General features: G+C 41.3%; 1 protein-coding gene across 9 annotated transcripts in view; it reads left to right on the top strand.

Moving 5' to 3' along the window:
- GSTCD (glutathione S-transferase C-terminal domain containing) overlaps positions 1-12065 on the top strand; it is a 118733-nt gene extending 106668 nt beyond the window's left edge. For all 9 annotated transcript variants that reach the window (XM_053255110.1, XM_053255109.1, XM_053255108.1 and 6 more), the window contains 2 exons: positions 1909-1978; positions 7926-12065. In XM_053255110.1, coding sequence (XP_053111085.1) covers positions 1909-1978; positions 7926-8062 — 207 coding nt within the window. In that variant the 3' untranslated portion in view covers positions 8063-12065. The remainder of the gene's footprint in view (positions 1-1908; positions 1979-7925) is intronic.
- The last annotated feature ends 2821 nt before the right edge of the window (positions 12066-14886 follow it).

Consider the following 14886-nt stretch of genomic DNA (forward strand, 5'->3'; position numbering starts at 1 on the left):
TGCAGATTCCAGACATGCATGAGTCAGAAGCTGATTGAGCAGAAGGCACATAAGAGGCATGAGACATATGTGACAATACTAAGAGTCAAATTTGACATGGCACAGGAGTGTGTGTGTGTGTGTGTGTGTGAAATGTAGGCTGAAACACAGGGCAAGTTAGCTCTTTTATTTTGTGCTGTTAAATTCCACTACCCATCCTCAGCTGCTATTTGGCAGGAAAAATCCTGATCAGGGATATTACATGTCTCATCTAAGGTAAAGTGTGCTGTCAAGTCGACTTTGACTCCTGGCGCCCACAGAGCCCTGTGGTTTTCTTTGGTAGATTACAGGAGGGGTTTACTATTGCCACCTCCCATGCAGTATGAGATGATGCCTTTCAGCATCTTCCTATATCGCTGCTGCCCGATATCGAACCGGTAACCTTCAGCTTGTTAGTCAAACATATTCACGCTGTGCCACTTAAGGTGACATGTTTCATCTATTTGCACTATAAATTGACTGGACCAGAAAAACAACTATAGATGTGCGCATGGACACATGCACAACCACACACATTCCTTGTTTTATTTTATAAGCTACTTTGAATGTTTTGACATAGAAAAGGCATACAGGTAGACCTCGAGATCCACAGATTCATTATCTGCAGATTCACGTTTCTTTGGTCGGGTAAAAGACACCTAACCTCAGCATATGCTGCCAAGCCGGGGGGGGGGGGGGGGATATGCCGATTTTACGTGTTTGTGGGTCGGATGTGGCCAGAAATGACCACGGAGGTCATTTCTGGCCCCCATTTTTGTTTTGTTTTAGAGCCTCAAAATTGCTCTGTTTAAAAGGGAAAAGGGGGGAAACAGTGATTTGGGGGCAAAATGGTGATTTTTGGCACAGTGCAACTCAGGGGACCTGAGAAGCATGGTAGGACGTTTCCCCACTTATTTCCCCCCAAAATCAAGTCAATTTTTCAATCATTTTAGATGATTACCCCAATGACCGGGAACCTAACCCCCATGGTCCCATAGCCCCATTTTCAGAGACTCTCACCGCACCAAAAGCACATGTCCAAGGGATCACAAAAGGAAGGGAACAGTGAAGAGACAGTGAGCAAGAAACACGGTGAAGAAAGAATCAACACCAGCCTATAGCAAAGAGGTAGGCAACATTGGCTCTCCAGATGTTGTTGAACTACAGCTCCCATCACCCCCCACCTGTAATAAACTGTGGCTGAGGATTATGGGAGTTGTAGTCCAAAAACAAATGGAGAGCCAAGATTGCCTACCCCTGCTATAGAAGGTCACATATTGCCATTTGAATAAGGACTAGTTCATATTAGCAATACCTTTCATGTGTTTCAGAAATTGGGGTTGAATCAGAAGGTCCCCTTTCATAGGAGGACCATACATGGAATGGCTGTTTTCTACCTTCTGTTGCCTGGACTATTGTATGGGGAAAATGAAACTAAATCCAGCGATGTTCTTCTGCTTGCTCAGGAGGTTGTTCCAGAACTTGCATAATCTCTTGCACAAAGGAAAGAATGAGAATTCCTATAGAACCTATCTGTTTAAGTGCTATTTTGTGCAAATATTCTGTACCAGCTTTACTACTTATGTTCCTTTCCTCTTTATAGTTCTTTTTTAGAATCAGCCTTTGTCATGCTACAATCACAATCAAGAATCTGCTGCAAATTATCTTTCATAGCAACATGGGCAATCCCAATCAATGTTTCATACTTTAGATATGTTTAGTTCCTTGGGTGCTGCTGCTACTACTCTGAATATTTATATATGGCTCTTCAACCAAAGTTCACAAAGTGATTTACATAGAAAAATAAACAATGCATAAATAAAATAACTATTTTGGAAGAATGTAAGGAAAGAAGCCTTGTGATTGTTGTGATTTTCTTTTTCGTTCTAGGAGCACATGGTTCTCTGCAGATTTGCTGATCAGACAGCTGTCCAACTTCCCCCTGAACGCAGGCGAATAGGTATGTTCATCTATAGAGCAGCTGTTGTGTAGATTACATGCACTATACTTGGTGATGTGCTTAGCTTACTATATATGGATAGTTCTGGCATGTTTATCAACAAGGAATTAAAGTGCTGGTTTCTCAGAACCCACAGTAGGGTGTCTCTAGAGATGCAGTTAAATAGTTTGCCCTTTTTAAAAAAATCCCAAATTTAAATTCAGAATTGAATGTAACATGCCATTGCCATCGTATCTTTCAGTTCTTTATTCACCTGTTATTTACAGCCTAATAAAGGACATGCAGGAATTCATGAAACTTACTAATGATCTTTTTGATGCCTGCATGAGCTGCTACAGAGCAATGGCTACAAGGGCAAGCTGTGAACTGGAAAATCCCTGATTCCAATCTCTCATCAGCCATGAACGTATGTCATTAAGCAAGCCATCGTTCTCCCAGCCTTGGATCTGATAGAAAGGCAGGATATAATTTTTTAAAGCACAATATTAATAGGGAGGCTGAGCCAGTACATTAGAGGGAGGCACTTTTACAAATACTTTCTGCTCCTGTGTAAAGTACTCTCTCCTTGTTTGATGCTTCAGAAAGGCACCAAAAGGGGCAGTAGTGGTGATGGAGCAAGAGTGCAACTAATCTCACCACCACAAGCACCACCATCCCACACACATATGCACACTACTCCAGTGATCTTCACTGTTTTTCAAGTGGGGCCACTGGCAAAAAGCCTTCAATGGGAAAGCCGTTTCCCACCACAGTGAGCTTTGCACAAGGCTTTGCTTTCATCAGTGCTGCGGAGAGGGCGCTTTGAGAGAATCTGGAGCCAGTGTTTCTCAACCACCGCTCTGTGGACCGGTGCCAGTCCACAAGGTGTTGGGTACCAGTCCGTGAGGCATAACTAATAAAAATCACCCACTCAAAAAAAACCAATTTTGGGCTGGCAGGGGCCAGCAGGAGCTCTCCGAAGCTCATTCCTAGGCAGTCCTCGCTGCTGGATAATGTTCATTTTGCTTCCGAAATCAACATTATCCAGCAGCAAGGACTGCTTGGAAATGAGCTCTGGAGAGCTGCCCAAAATTGTTTTTTGGGGGGGTGCCTGGGGGTGAGGCTGGAGGTGAGGGGGGTGACCCCCTTACTAACTGCTGGTCCAGGAACCTGCGCATGAATAATGTACTGGTCTATGACTCCAAAAACATCACTGATCTAGACCCCATTGAGACCCAGTGCTATCTTGGAAGGTGTGCATGGTGCTGGGGCTCCTTTAAGGGAAATCTTTAATGCCAATAGGAGCAGTTGTTTCCGTGTGGTGCCAGGTGGACTGTGCAAAGTATTCCACTTTGATCAAAGTTTCCAGTAGAAAATGGCTTCATTCACATTGAAGGTTTTTTGTCTGATAAACTAGTCGGGGAGCCACATTTAGGGACAATGGAAACTGCCACTGGTTCCCAAATCTTGCCATAAAGAACTTGCTCTGCTCCCTTGGAGCAGTGCTCCAGAACAAGCCCCTTTGCAGAACTGATTGCCATACCTATTTAAAAATAAAAAATAAATGACACCCAAGTATCAAGCAGTGTCCTTACACTGAGGACCCCACCAAAGCCCCCTTTTTGTGCTTAAAAAGTCCACTCCTAAACAGCTGGTGCAAAGTACATGTTAAGTCAGAGTTATTTTCCTGCTTTGTGTAAAACAAATGAATTCCAGGTCCCAACAATTCTGTTTTAACATCAGGATATTTGTAGGCGATACATTGTTTTTACAGAGATATACTGTATCTATTAATTCTGAAAATATAAATAACAGCCTGGAACTAAAGTAGCTCTTGGGATATTACATAGAAGTTCTTTAGACATTATAGGAATTAGTACAAAGCAAGTGTACAGTACTTTATTTATTACATTTGTATGCCACCCCAAACCCATGTCTCTAAGTGATTTACAACAACAAAACAAATTAAAACAGAAATTAAAACCTTAAAACATTTTTAAAAACCTTAAAACACTTAAAAACCACAAGTCTACTTAAAAAGCCTGGGTGAATAAATATATCTTTAGAGACTTTGTAAAAGTTGTCAGAGATGAGGAGGCTCTTGTTTCAGCAGAGAGCGCATTCCAAAGCCTCTGGGTGACAACAGAGAAGGCCCGTCCCCAAGTAGCCACCAGATGAGCTGGTGGCAACTTTCTAGATGATCTCAATGGGCAGTGGGGCTCATAGTAAAGAAGATGCTCTCTTAAATTATATTTCCATATTATAATGTGTGAAAAGAAAAGTCGCCTACCTCCCATGGGGAGATGCTTAAGCTACAGATGTGTTTAGAATTGCTCTGAAAGTTATATGGTCTCAGAAGCAGGTGTGTGAGTGCACTTATGCATCTGCTTTTTGGCACTTCTTGTGATGTACAAAGTAGTAAATAGTTTTAGATACAAAATAATTCAGGTTTAAATAGGAGACAAAACGGGGCTGGACACTGATGAATGTTTTGGCTACAGAAGACACTCTTGAGCTATATCCAGGGTAGTACAAAGCAACCATGTCAATAAAGCTGAAAAAGTGCATTTGCAATATTCAAGGACAGTGTCTGTGGCTAAGAGTGCAAGAGGAAGTACTGAGGACTTGAGATAATCTTTCCTGTTTTCCTTTTCTTTAAAACTGGCACCACTTGAAAGCTGCCAGTGTAAATGGAAGTAAAATATGTGTTCAGGGTCACAGCTGTGAGTTCAAGAGGTACCACTCTACCAAATGAGAGTGGGCCTTTCCCCCAGTTCTTTGGTGATATGGAAGGAAATATACCATTTAATAAAGGGTGGGCTGAGTGGATACAAATAAACACTGTAGTGTTGACTCAGCATTTCAGGCAAATCTTATGCAGTAACACTTTGTGGTGCTTTTTCCTTCAAGGATCAAGTATGCAAAGCAGAAGTTTGTGAACTGCAAAAATCCCTTTTCTCTGGTATTTTGATTCTACTCATTGTTTCTTTTGAGAATATACTTGACTTTAGGCTTATCTGCTCCATTAAAAGAATCTTTTCCATTTCAATCATCTTTCTTCACCTTTTAAACTTGCTAATGGGTGTGTGGTTGGTGTGGATTAAGTTTTGTTTCCAAATGACTAGGGTAAAGGTCAAATCAGATTAGCACTAACCACATGTTCTCTTAAAGGCAGAATCAAATACTGAAACGCTACAGAAGGTATACTTATTTACCACCACAATTCCATTTTCTCTCCCTCTCTTTTAAAAAATAAATATATACTTTTTATATTTTCAACTAAAATGAAAACAAAACAAAACAAAACACCACAGTGCAACAAATGTTACTTACCTCTCCCCCTCCACTCATTCCTTTTCTCTATATATCATGTACCGGCAATAGAAATTTAGATTATATAATACAGACTGTGTCTATAATATCATTTCAGATATATAATTTTATGTCAAATAACCCCATTTAAAAAAAAACAAAACATTTGGGACAGGATTTAGACATTTAATTGTGAGCTACATTAAGTGGCACAGCGGGGAAATGCTTGACTAACAAGCTGAAGGTTGCCGGTTCGAATCCACGCTGGTACTATATCGGGCAGCAGTGATATAGGAAGATGCTGAAAGGCATCATCTCATACTGCACGGGAGGAGGCAATGGTGAACCCCTCCTGTATTCTACCAAAGAAAACCACAGGGCTCTGTGGGCACCAGGAATCAGAATCAACTTGACGGCACACTTTACTTTTACATTAAGGGAGGTGGTTTGGTCTACTACTACTACGGTGCATATTTCAGACTTCCTCAGTAACTCAGGCATTTATGCCACCATTATGCCTAGAGATTCTTGACTTTAATATAATGGGATATTTTGCACTTAATGTTCTGCCATTAAATATTATCTTAAGGAAAACCGTGGCAAAGTTAGATATTGGTAAGGTACAAATTACTGTGGTATCTATAGATAAGAAGCTACTAGTTAAAATGATACATATTCTTAGAAGATACTTGCGACGACTACTTCTGAACAGATGCTTTTTCTCATCCTTTTTACTGTGGAGCGAAGCTGACTTTTAGTTACTGTATATTCCCTATAATAGGGTGGTTCTCTTACAAGAGAAATAATGCAAAGATGTATCCTGAGTTCCATTGGCCACTTGTTTGCTTCTGAGCACAATTCAGATTGCTTTTTTATAAAGCTTAGTATGGCCTGAGCTCAGCATACCAAATCAGAGCACCTTGTCCCATTTGAGTCCTTCCTCTTGCCCAATAAGATCTTCAGTAGAATGGCTACGCTGCCTATGCTTGAAGCAATACAGAGTGATTACATTTATTTTATATGAGTTTTAGCTGTTTGAGCTTTTGTTGTTTCTTGTAAGTTTTGTGCATTTTTAACAGAGCATATTAGTTTAATAAAATGTTTTTAACAGAAGTTTCAAGGAAGCAAGAATTAGTAGTCATGACAACTACCCTAATGTCTATTGGGAACCAAATTCCATCAATTATCAAATCTCTCACAAATTCCTGACATGCCCTTCTGATAACTTCCTATTTCTGAAGATGGAGGAAGGAATGAGGGGATCAGTTCTCTTGTCACTTGATCCTAGCCAATAGAAAAGAGCTGGCCAATGTGGTTGAAATAGTGAGAACTTTGAGGGAAAGGGACTATATGATGCTGGAATTCTTGATCTTATGGAAAACCTAAAAGTGGGTGTAGTCAAACATGTAGCTTGGATTTTATGAAAGCTGATTTTGGATCAGATAAGCGCTATGTAGGGTTCCATGGCTAGATCCACTAATGTGGAATGGAGCCCAAGATGGGTGAGAGGTATTGAAAATAGAGTTACTAAAGGCAAACTTATAAACCATTCCAATGAGAGAGGAAAGTGGGAGACAACTGAAAAAAACAATGTGACTGCACAAAAAGCTAAGAAATATGTTGAAAATAAGAAAGGTGATACATGAGAAATGGAAGAAAGGGCAGGTCAACAAGGATAATACTGTTGAGTAGACCAGACTTGTAGTGATAATGTCAGGAAAGCTAAAGCAAAGAATAAGCGGAGGTTGGCAAATAATGCAAAGGGCAAAAAAACCAAAAAAAAACACCCACTAAAGGATTTCTCAGGCATGTGTTAAGGGAAGAAAATGGTAGGTCCTCTGCTTAGTAGGTATGATGAAATGTTAGATGACAAACAAAAGGTTCTATTTTGCCTTTGTCTCCCCCCATCCCAAAGGAGCACTGTATGTACCTGAATCCAAAACTAGGGTTTTTTTCAAAGTTCTTCGGTGTTAGAAATTGGGGGGGGGGTCATCTTAAATTCAGAGTCCTCTTCCTTCTAGATAAATATAGTAATAACCTGTGTTTAACCTCTATATTTTAAAGGGCTCATGTTACAGAGTTGTCTTGTATTTGGGTAAATATGGTATATGCAATATCACAAAAGCAGAATGAATGGTGGGATTCAAAATTGATCAAGAGTTGGTTAGGAAACACCTACCTACCCTAAATGTGTTAAAGACTTCAAGACTAGATGAATTGCATTAGAGTTCTAAAAGAACTTGCTGGGGTACTCTCAGTACCTCTTTCTATCCTCTCAGAGAAATCGTGAAAATTGGATGAGGTGCCACAAGGCTGGAGACAGGCTAATGCCCTATCAAGACATGATAAGCATGTGTGTATTGGCCTTTTTTATTTATATTATTAACATAGATATAGATATATTTGTCACAATAGTCTTTCAGTTATAAACATTATAACATTTTAAAAAGACACTTTAGTTGCACTAGACAAAACCACATGAGGAAATTATTAAATGTTCTTAAACTATAAGCAAAAATAAATTTGGATCACTGCAAAATATTAACTGGAGTCAGTGCTGCTCGGATTGATGCTGAAGTGCTGATTCTCCTATATAGATAGTATCTGGATAACTATAGAAGTATTTTCATATGCTGTGTTTGTTCTTATGTTTTAGGTAAACATTGCATGGGACTGGTGGATTTGGACCGGGCTTGGAGTGTGGAAAGATGCAACTACTCTGTCCAAGTAATATCCATGGAACCAGAGACATGTTCCCCAAAGAACAACTTGATTGTGGGTGTCCCAGTTTAGTTAGTTCAAAGGTTTTCCCCCCTAATGATTCTGAATTAATAATCAGTCCTTGTGATCAAAGTCTAGTAACCTTTTGGAGATTCAAACTACAGCTGGGAAGCAGACACTGAACATCTTGAATCTTTTGTCTCCAGAAAAAGGAAACTGAGAGGAAAGGGCTTGGCAAAAGGGCTGCCAGCAAAGCTTCCTAAATCCTGCTTGAAATGTGTGATTAAATGACAGCTGGTTCTCAGAGCAGGAATATCCCCAGATCTTCATCTGCCTCCACAGTAATAGCAACCAATAAACGAGGCTTGTTTGGGGTGGTTTTTTTCTTTCTTATTTCTGGAGAGGTGATTTCCTTTTTAACGAAAATGATGATGGAAAATGCACTCTGCAGATGCTCTGCAGATGCTTTTGTCAGCGCAGTCTTTGATGGTACTAATGAGTATCCAACTGCAGAGTAAAACTTAATAAGAAAATGATACCAAATAAAACAATACACCACAAAATAAAACTTACTTCCTCTTTAGAAAGTGCCTTTTGTTGAAAGAAGACTATCTTTGTATCCAGCCCATTATATGACAATATTCAATTAATTGTTGTGTTTGTAAGCATAACGATACACAGATGCATTCCCAATGAGCCCCTTAATTATGTGTGTTTTAAATTTAATCTAGCTGAAATGTACAGAAATTATGCAGAATTCTATAGGACTGACCTACCATTAACTATTAGAAACTATATAGAAATATTAAGGATGACAATATCTTCTCATTGTTCCTGCAGCAACAAATTGGCAATGGTTTTGTTTTGCCTTTTGTTTTCCTAGCACAATTTCTAAACTGGAATCTCTTGTAGTATTAAACATACTTTGCTTCTAGCTAGCTCTATGAACTGGCAAACAGTATTTTCCACAGAATCATTTGGAGTGTTGCCAAATGCAGAGCACAAGGGGGTCCTTCAGTGCTAATTTTGAAGGGGCCAATCAAAATGTAAAGTTGCTAATTGTGATTGGGTGTGTGAGCATGATCTCTGTTATAACCGGAAGTTACACAGCCCCTTTCAACATTATTTTGGAGTGAGAGTGCTGTACAGTTGCTTGGCTGGGTTGCACAGTTAGTCAAAAAGAAGCAAAACAAGCCCGTTCCAATATCACATGAATTGGACTATGCCAAAAGAAAATCATAGATACTTTATTCAAGTTCTACAGAGGAAAATATTCAAAATTCTGTTTATGTATTGTTTGGCAGTACTGTTTATGTGAGTTCGCATTTTTACTTGTATTTTTAATGCACTTTTCTGGAATTGTGTTTGAATTATTTTAAATAAGTTGTGCTCTGCCTTGAGGGCATTTGTGCAGAAAGTCCGCATAAAAGTCAAATGAACAAAACCGTAGCAAACGTGTGTCACTTTGGTAATACAGTGTTCATAAGGAAACTCTTATCTGCAAACATGGGGATAAGGGCCTCCTTACTTAATAGAGTATCACCATAGAGCAGAACATAGCAGCTCTTGTTTGTGACAGTTTTAAGCTATAATATGACATAGTGGCCAATGTGCTGTGCAAACCACTGGCAGCATTTCCAGTCTACAGGGGTTCCTGTGCCCATGAAAAGCAGACCCAACAGTGTAGCAGAGGTGGGCAGTTGTGCTGTGACCCAAAACAGCATGCAGGCACTTGCGTCATGTAAATCCCATTGTTTCCAATGAGAGTAGCACTGCAGAAGTGCCAACGTGCTGTTCTAGGTCATTGCACATCTGTTCAACCTCTGCAACAGCAGCAGAGCTGCCTTTCACATGTGCAGCTGCCCCAGCAGGTCGGAAATGCCAATGTTGCCTTGTACAGCGTCCCCTATGGAGTGGGGAGATTACACTGCCAATGGTATAACATATGACTATTGAACAGCCAACCATGGCAGATGTGTGTCAGACTCTCCCAATATAGATTTTAAAATAATTAAAAACAGCCACAGGAACCTGCAGTCTTGAGTAGCAAATAGTGAAGGGAGGGGCTCTTTAATCTCCCCTCTGGCTGTTTTTTCCACACGTAATCTTCCCCTGTCCATCATTCACAAATTGCTTTCCCCCTCATAAATGAAAGAGCACCTTGGAGGAATATTGAGCAGAAGAGCAGTCGGAGGGGTAAGGGTAAGTGAACCCCTCTTCTCCCTCTAAGTGAACTCCAACTTTCCCACTACAACCCACTGGGAGACTATCATATATCTGTGTCTGTCATGTAACATTGCTTGGCCCTAAAACAGATTTGGATTCCTGTCCATTTTTATTTAGACATACCACCATGTTCAATAGGGCTTATTCTTAGGTAAGTGTGTATCGGATTGCTGCTCTAGACTGCAATCTTAAGCACACTTGGCTTGGGAGTAAGTCCCATTGCACTCAGCAGCTGCCAGCTAGGGTCCATGTGAGATCCTGAGCTCAGGAGCATGTAACTCCATTTTAGTTTTATCTGCACTGACTACTAGTTGTATGTATGTATTTGTTTATTTCGGCCCAAGGCCAGCATAAATACAAGAAAAAGAAACAACAATAAAATACATAAAATACATAAAACATTAATACCTTCAAATACCGTATACATGACTAATTTCATTCAAATGAAACCGGTTAATCTGAAATGCACAGCCCGGCATCTCATGCCTCAATCACTCTAAACCAAATCTTGCTTGCTATGAAAAAACAATCTAGTTTGTAAAAAAAAAAAAAGGTTAAAAAAATTACTAGTTTGTTTCTGTGCACAATTGAAGGTGCTGCTTAATCAGCTTTAAATCCCTAAACGGTTTAGGACAAGATTATCTGAGTAGTGCCTCTCCCTATATGTAGATTAACAACTGAAACTGTACTTACTTAGAACAACATCTGAGACCCTGCTTCTCATCCCTTTGTGAATGAAATTCTGGTTGTCAAGGAGACATCAGGGCCTTTTTGGTCATGGCACCCTTTCTTTGGAACTTTCTGTCCTAGGGCCCTCCCTTCATGGGGAAGGACTGTAGCTCATGGTAGAACATATGCTTTGCATGCAGAAGGGATGGGAAGAGAGCTGGTCTTGCAGTAGCAAGCATTAATTGTCCCCTTTGCTAAGCTGGGTCTGCCCTGGTTTGCATTTGAATGGGAGAATACATGTGAGTGCTGCAAGACATTCCCCTTAGGGATGGTGCCACTCTGGGAAGAGTACTTCCCAAGTTCTCTCCCTGGCATCTCCAAGATAAGGCTAAGAGCAACTCCTGCCTGCAACCTTGGAGAAGCCAACTGCCAGCCGCGGCCATACTGAGCTTGATGGACCAATGGTCTGACTTGGTATAAGGCAACTTCCTATGTTCCTAAGGTCCCAAGGTCAAACCAATTCGGCTGGGAAATATCTGTCTGAAACCCTGGAGGGTTGTTGCCATCAGTGTAGACAATTCTGGGCAAGATGGACCAAAGATCTGACTTGGTATAAGCCAGCTTCCTCTGTAGCCCTGTTAAACCTGCCAAGCATCCTCACTGCTGATCTTTCGTTGGCTGGCAAAACAAAACAAAACAAAACACATTTTTGTTTCACCATGCTTTTAATGTGGGATAACATATTATTTTCTCTTCCTGTATAATTGTATCTTTGTGCTGTACTTGTGTAGTTGCTTTTGTTTGTTTTGTTATGGTTCTGCTGTTAATTTTATTGTATATTGCATATTTTGTTTAGATATATAAAATATTCATTTCTACATGTTTAGGGTTGGGCAGTAAATCGGTTTAATTGGTAGATTAATCTGTGACAGCTTTAGTTGATTAAGGAGTAGGGGCTCAAAATTTCATCACTGAAAGCAAGTTTTGATTGGTGAAGCTGAGAGTTAGGGGCCCAGTTCTTTATTGTTGAGGTCATGTTGGATCTGTTTCTGTAAGATAGCATGAAAAACAAAACATTAATGTGGTCCTTCTAACACCCAGCAGTAATGGATATAACTTGCCCTACATTGACGATGCAAATTTTAAATAAAAATTTAATAAATTAATTCACAGCATTAAACTAAGCATCATTTGATCTGTTGGCTGCACTAAGTGGGGTTTCTTTAATGCCCCTCCCTTTATTAGAAGAGTTATAGGTGCCATACATCTGTCAAGCACGATACGCACTACTTTTTGGGGGGAATATATCTGGAAATTGTCAGAACATCAGAGGGATGGCGTCCATGGTGACTTTCCTTTGGACCTCCTTGGGAAATGGATATGGATGAGTTCCAGCTACCCTGTGAAACTTTACTGAGTCTGTCCAGAACTCTCCCCAGAACCCGTCACTTAAACCTCCTAACCTAGAGTGTATATCTAATGCCAGATCTGGTTACTTGTTTTAACAGAGGGGATCGGGACGTGATTTGGCCTGCCTCCTCAGCCTGCAGGCCATGTGGCAGAAACATTCCTTACCTAGGCAAAAAGTTAGTCATGCAGTATATTCCTCCTCATTGATCCAAGCCCTTAAAAGGCCATCTCCCCAAGTGTATGAACTGTACACGTACTTCCTCCTCTTCTCCTCTGTCTCACCATGAGTCTGGCCTTTTGCTTTGCCTTGAGCCCTGCAGGCACTGAAGATGTCATTGCTGGAGAAGGAGTGGTCTCCAGGATCATCACTGGACCCTGCACATGGCTGTGTCCCAGCCTATTTGTCTGGGCCAGTCTGTTCTTCCTGGAAAACTCACAGAGACTTAAATCTCATTTAAGAATTAGCAACGTCTCCCAGGAAGTGATGGGCCAGTGATTCTTCCACAGATTCTGCATGCCAGCATACATCTGGTCCCTGATCCATTTAGTCATGGCTCACTTAAATCCCAATGTTTGCAGTTGGTCATAGTCACAGCTAAGTGTTGCTGAGTCAGTTTCATGGTGGGCTTTTAAGTTCAAGGTCAAATGCATGGATATCACAACTTGTTAGATCAATGCTAGACTTGGAAACTTCTGAAACATCCTGTTCCTAAATTATGCATTTTGCAAATTGTGGGCAATGGCGTCAAACCTGTAATTCCCAGTTGCAAACATGAATGAAACACATCACCTTTTTTCATATGGGAAAATGCCGTGCTCCAATAAGGGGTGGTTGTGAGACAGTGACGAGGTCATTCACACAATCAAAAATTGTGTTCTATCCAGGTTTGGGAGCTGTGTGCTCTCCCAATTTTTGGCTGTGTGGAAGCAAGGTAGGAGGAAAACCTGGGTAGCTTTTGCTCCTACCTTGCTTCCACACAATCACTTCTACCCAGGTTTTCCTCCTACCTTGCTTCCACACAGCCAAAAATTGGGAGCACATACAGCTCCCAAACCTGGGTAGAACAGTTTTTGATTGTGTGAATGACCTCAGTATAGGTTAGCTCATGCGGGTCAAAAGAGGGGAAGGGTTATTCATATCCAACTTATGAATATACAGGGAGACTAACAAAAAGAGAAAATTTAGCTGGTGAGTTTGCTTAATGAAAAGCCTGATAATGCTTAAACTTACTGCTATCAACTTGTAAGAATGAAAAAGGTGTTAAAATATAACAGGTTTGGTTCAAGAGCGATAGATAACATGCAACACACTGAGGGCTATTCCCACGATCACCCAAAAGCGGGCTAAGGGAGCCCAGCCCGCTTTGGGGCGATCTTGTGCTGCAGTGGGAGCCACGCAGCTCTCAGCAGCTAGCCTCGTTAAATCCCCCTCCCCGTAAACCAGGTTCCTTTGGTTTTTTGTTCGTGTGTCGACACACAAGTAGACGCCCAACCGGGAGGCTGCAAGCAGTCTCCCGGGCTCGGGGATCTCTCCAGGATGCCCCACATGCTTGCACGGAGCATCCTGGAACTTCCGCGGACCACATGGCCCCTGATCCCTGCAGCCCCTGCCGGCTCTGTGACAGACCCAGCAGCCATATGGGCGGCCAGTTCAGCCCAGCTACGAGTGGCTGCTCGTCTGCAGGGAGAGCAGGCTAAGTCCGCTCTCCCCGCAGAACCCCATGAGGCGCTTCTCACGTGTTGTGTGAAGCGCCTCACTGTCCCCTATCCTATAGTCCTATTTCAATGCAAGTATGTAGATGGCAAATGAATATATAGCACATTACAAAAGCCTTTCAAGAGGGGAGGGGAGGAAAGGAAAGAGAGAGATCTGACAAATGGTTCTTGACGTTACCCAGAAGCCTTTTCCCTCTAAAACATTATCAGGGCCAGAAGTCACACACAGCAGATCAGGATAAAACATTGGAGTCTGGCAGAGAAAGAATCGGGTTGGGAATCCTGAACACTGTCAGCATATTCACAGCTCACATACTCAGTGGGGGAGAGAGGAGCAGGCGGCGAAGCAAAATGGCTAACAGATCTCTCGCAGGCACTGGTAATGACATTTCACAAGTGGCAAGTCTGGAAGACAGCCAGCAGCTGTGAGTAAAGTGGCTCGACTGTAGAAAATTTGGTCTATGTGTCCAGAGAAGGTTCCTTAGCAGATCAGACATGGGGCAGTCACCCCGCTCAGATGCTGTGTTGCTTGTCTGCACCACAGACATACAACACATGTACATCTGTGCACATGTACATCATTGTTTTGTGCGAATGACCGTGCATGCATTCAAATGCATGGTACACATACGAAGTGTATTACAGTATGTGTGTTGAACATAATTATGGCTAACTGTGCGTGCAGATCTGTACATACATACACTGTACACAAACTGTACGTACATGATGTGCAAATAGGCTTAGTGGTTTGCAGATAGATCAAAACCTACTCAGCTTGTATATGAGCAGTTTAATGTCAACATTTTAAGCTGGGAATTTGCTGTGGACATCACGTGCAACCAATACAACTTTGCATTATTATACAAATTAATCAA

Source organism: Hemicordylus capensis, chromosome 5 (assembly GCF_027244095.1).
Source record: "Hemicordylus capensis ecotype Gifberg chromosome 5, rHemCap1.1.pri, whole genome shotgun sequence".
NCBI lineage: Eukaryota > Metazoa > Chordata > Lepidosauria > Squamata > Cordylidae > Hemicordylus > Hemicordylus capensis.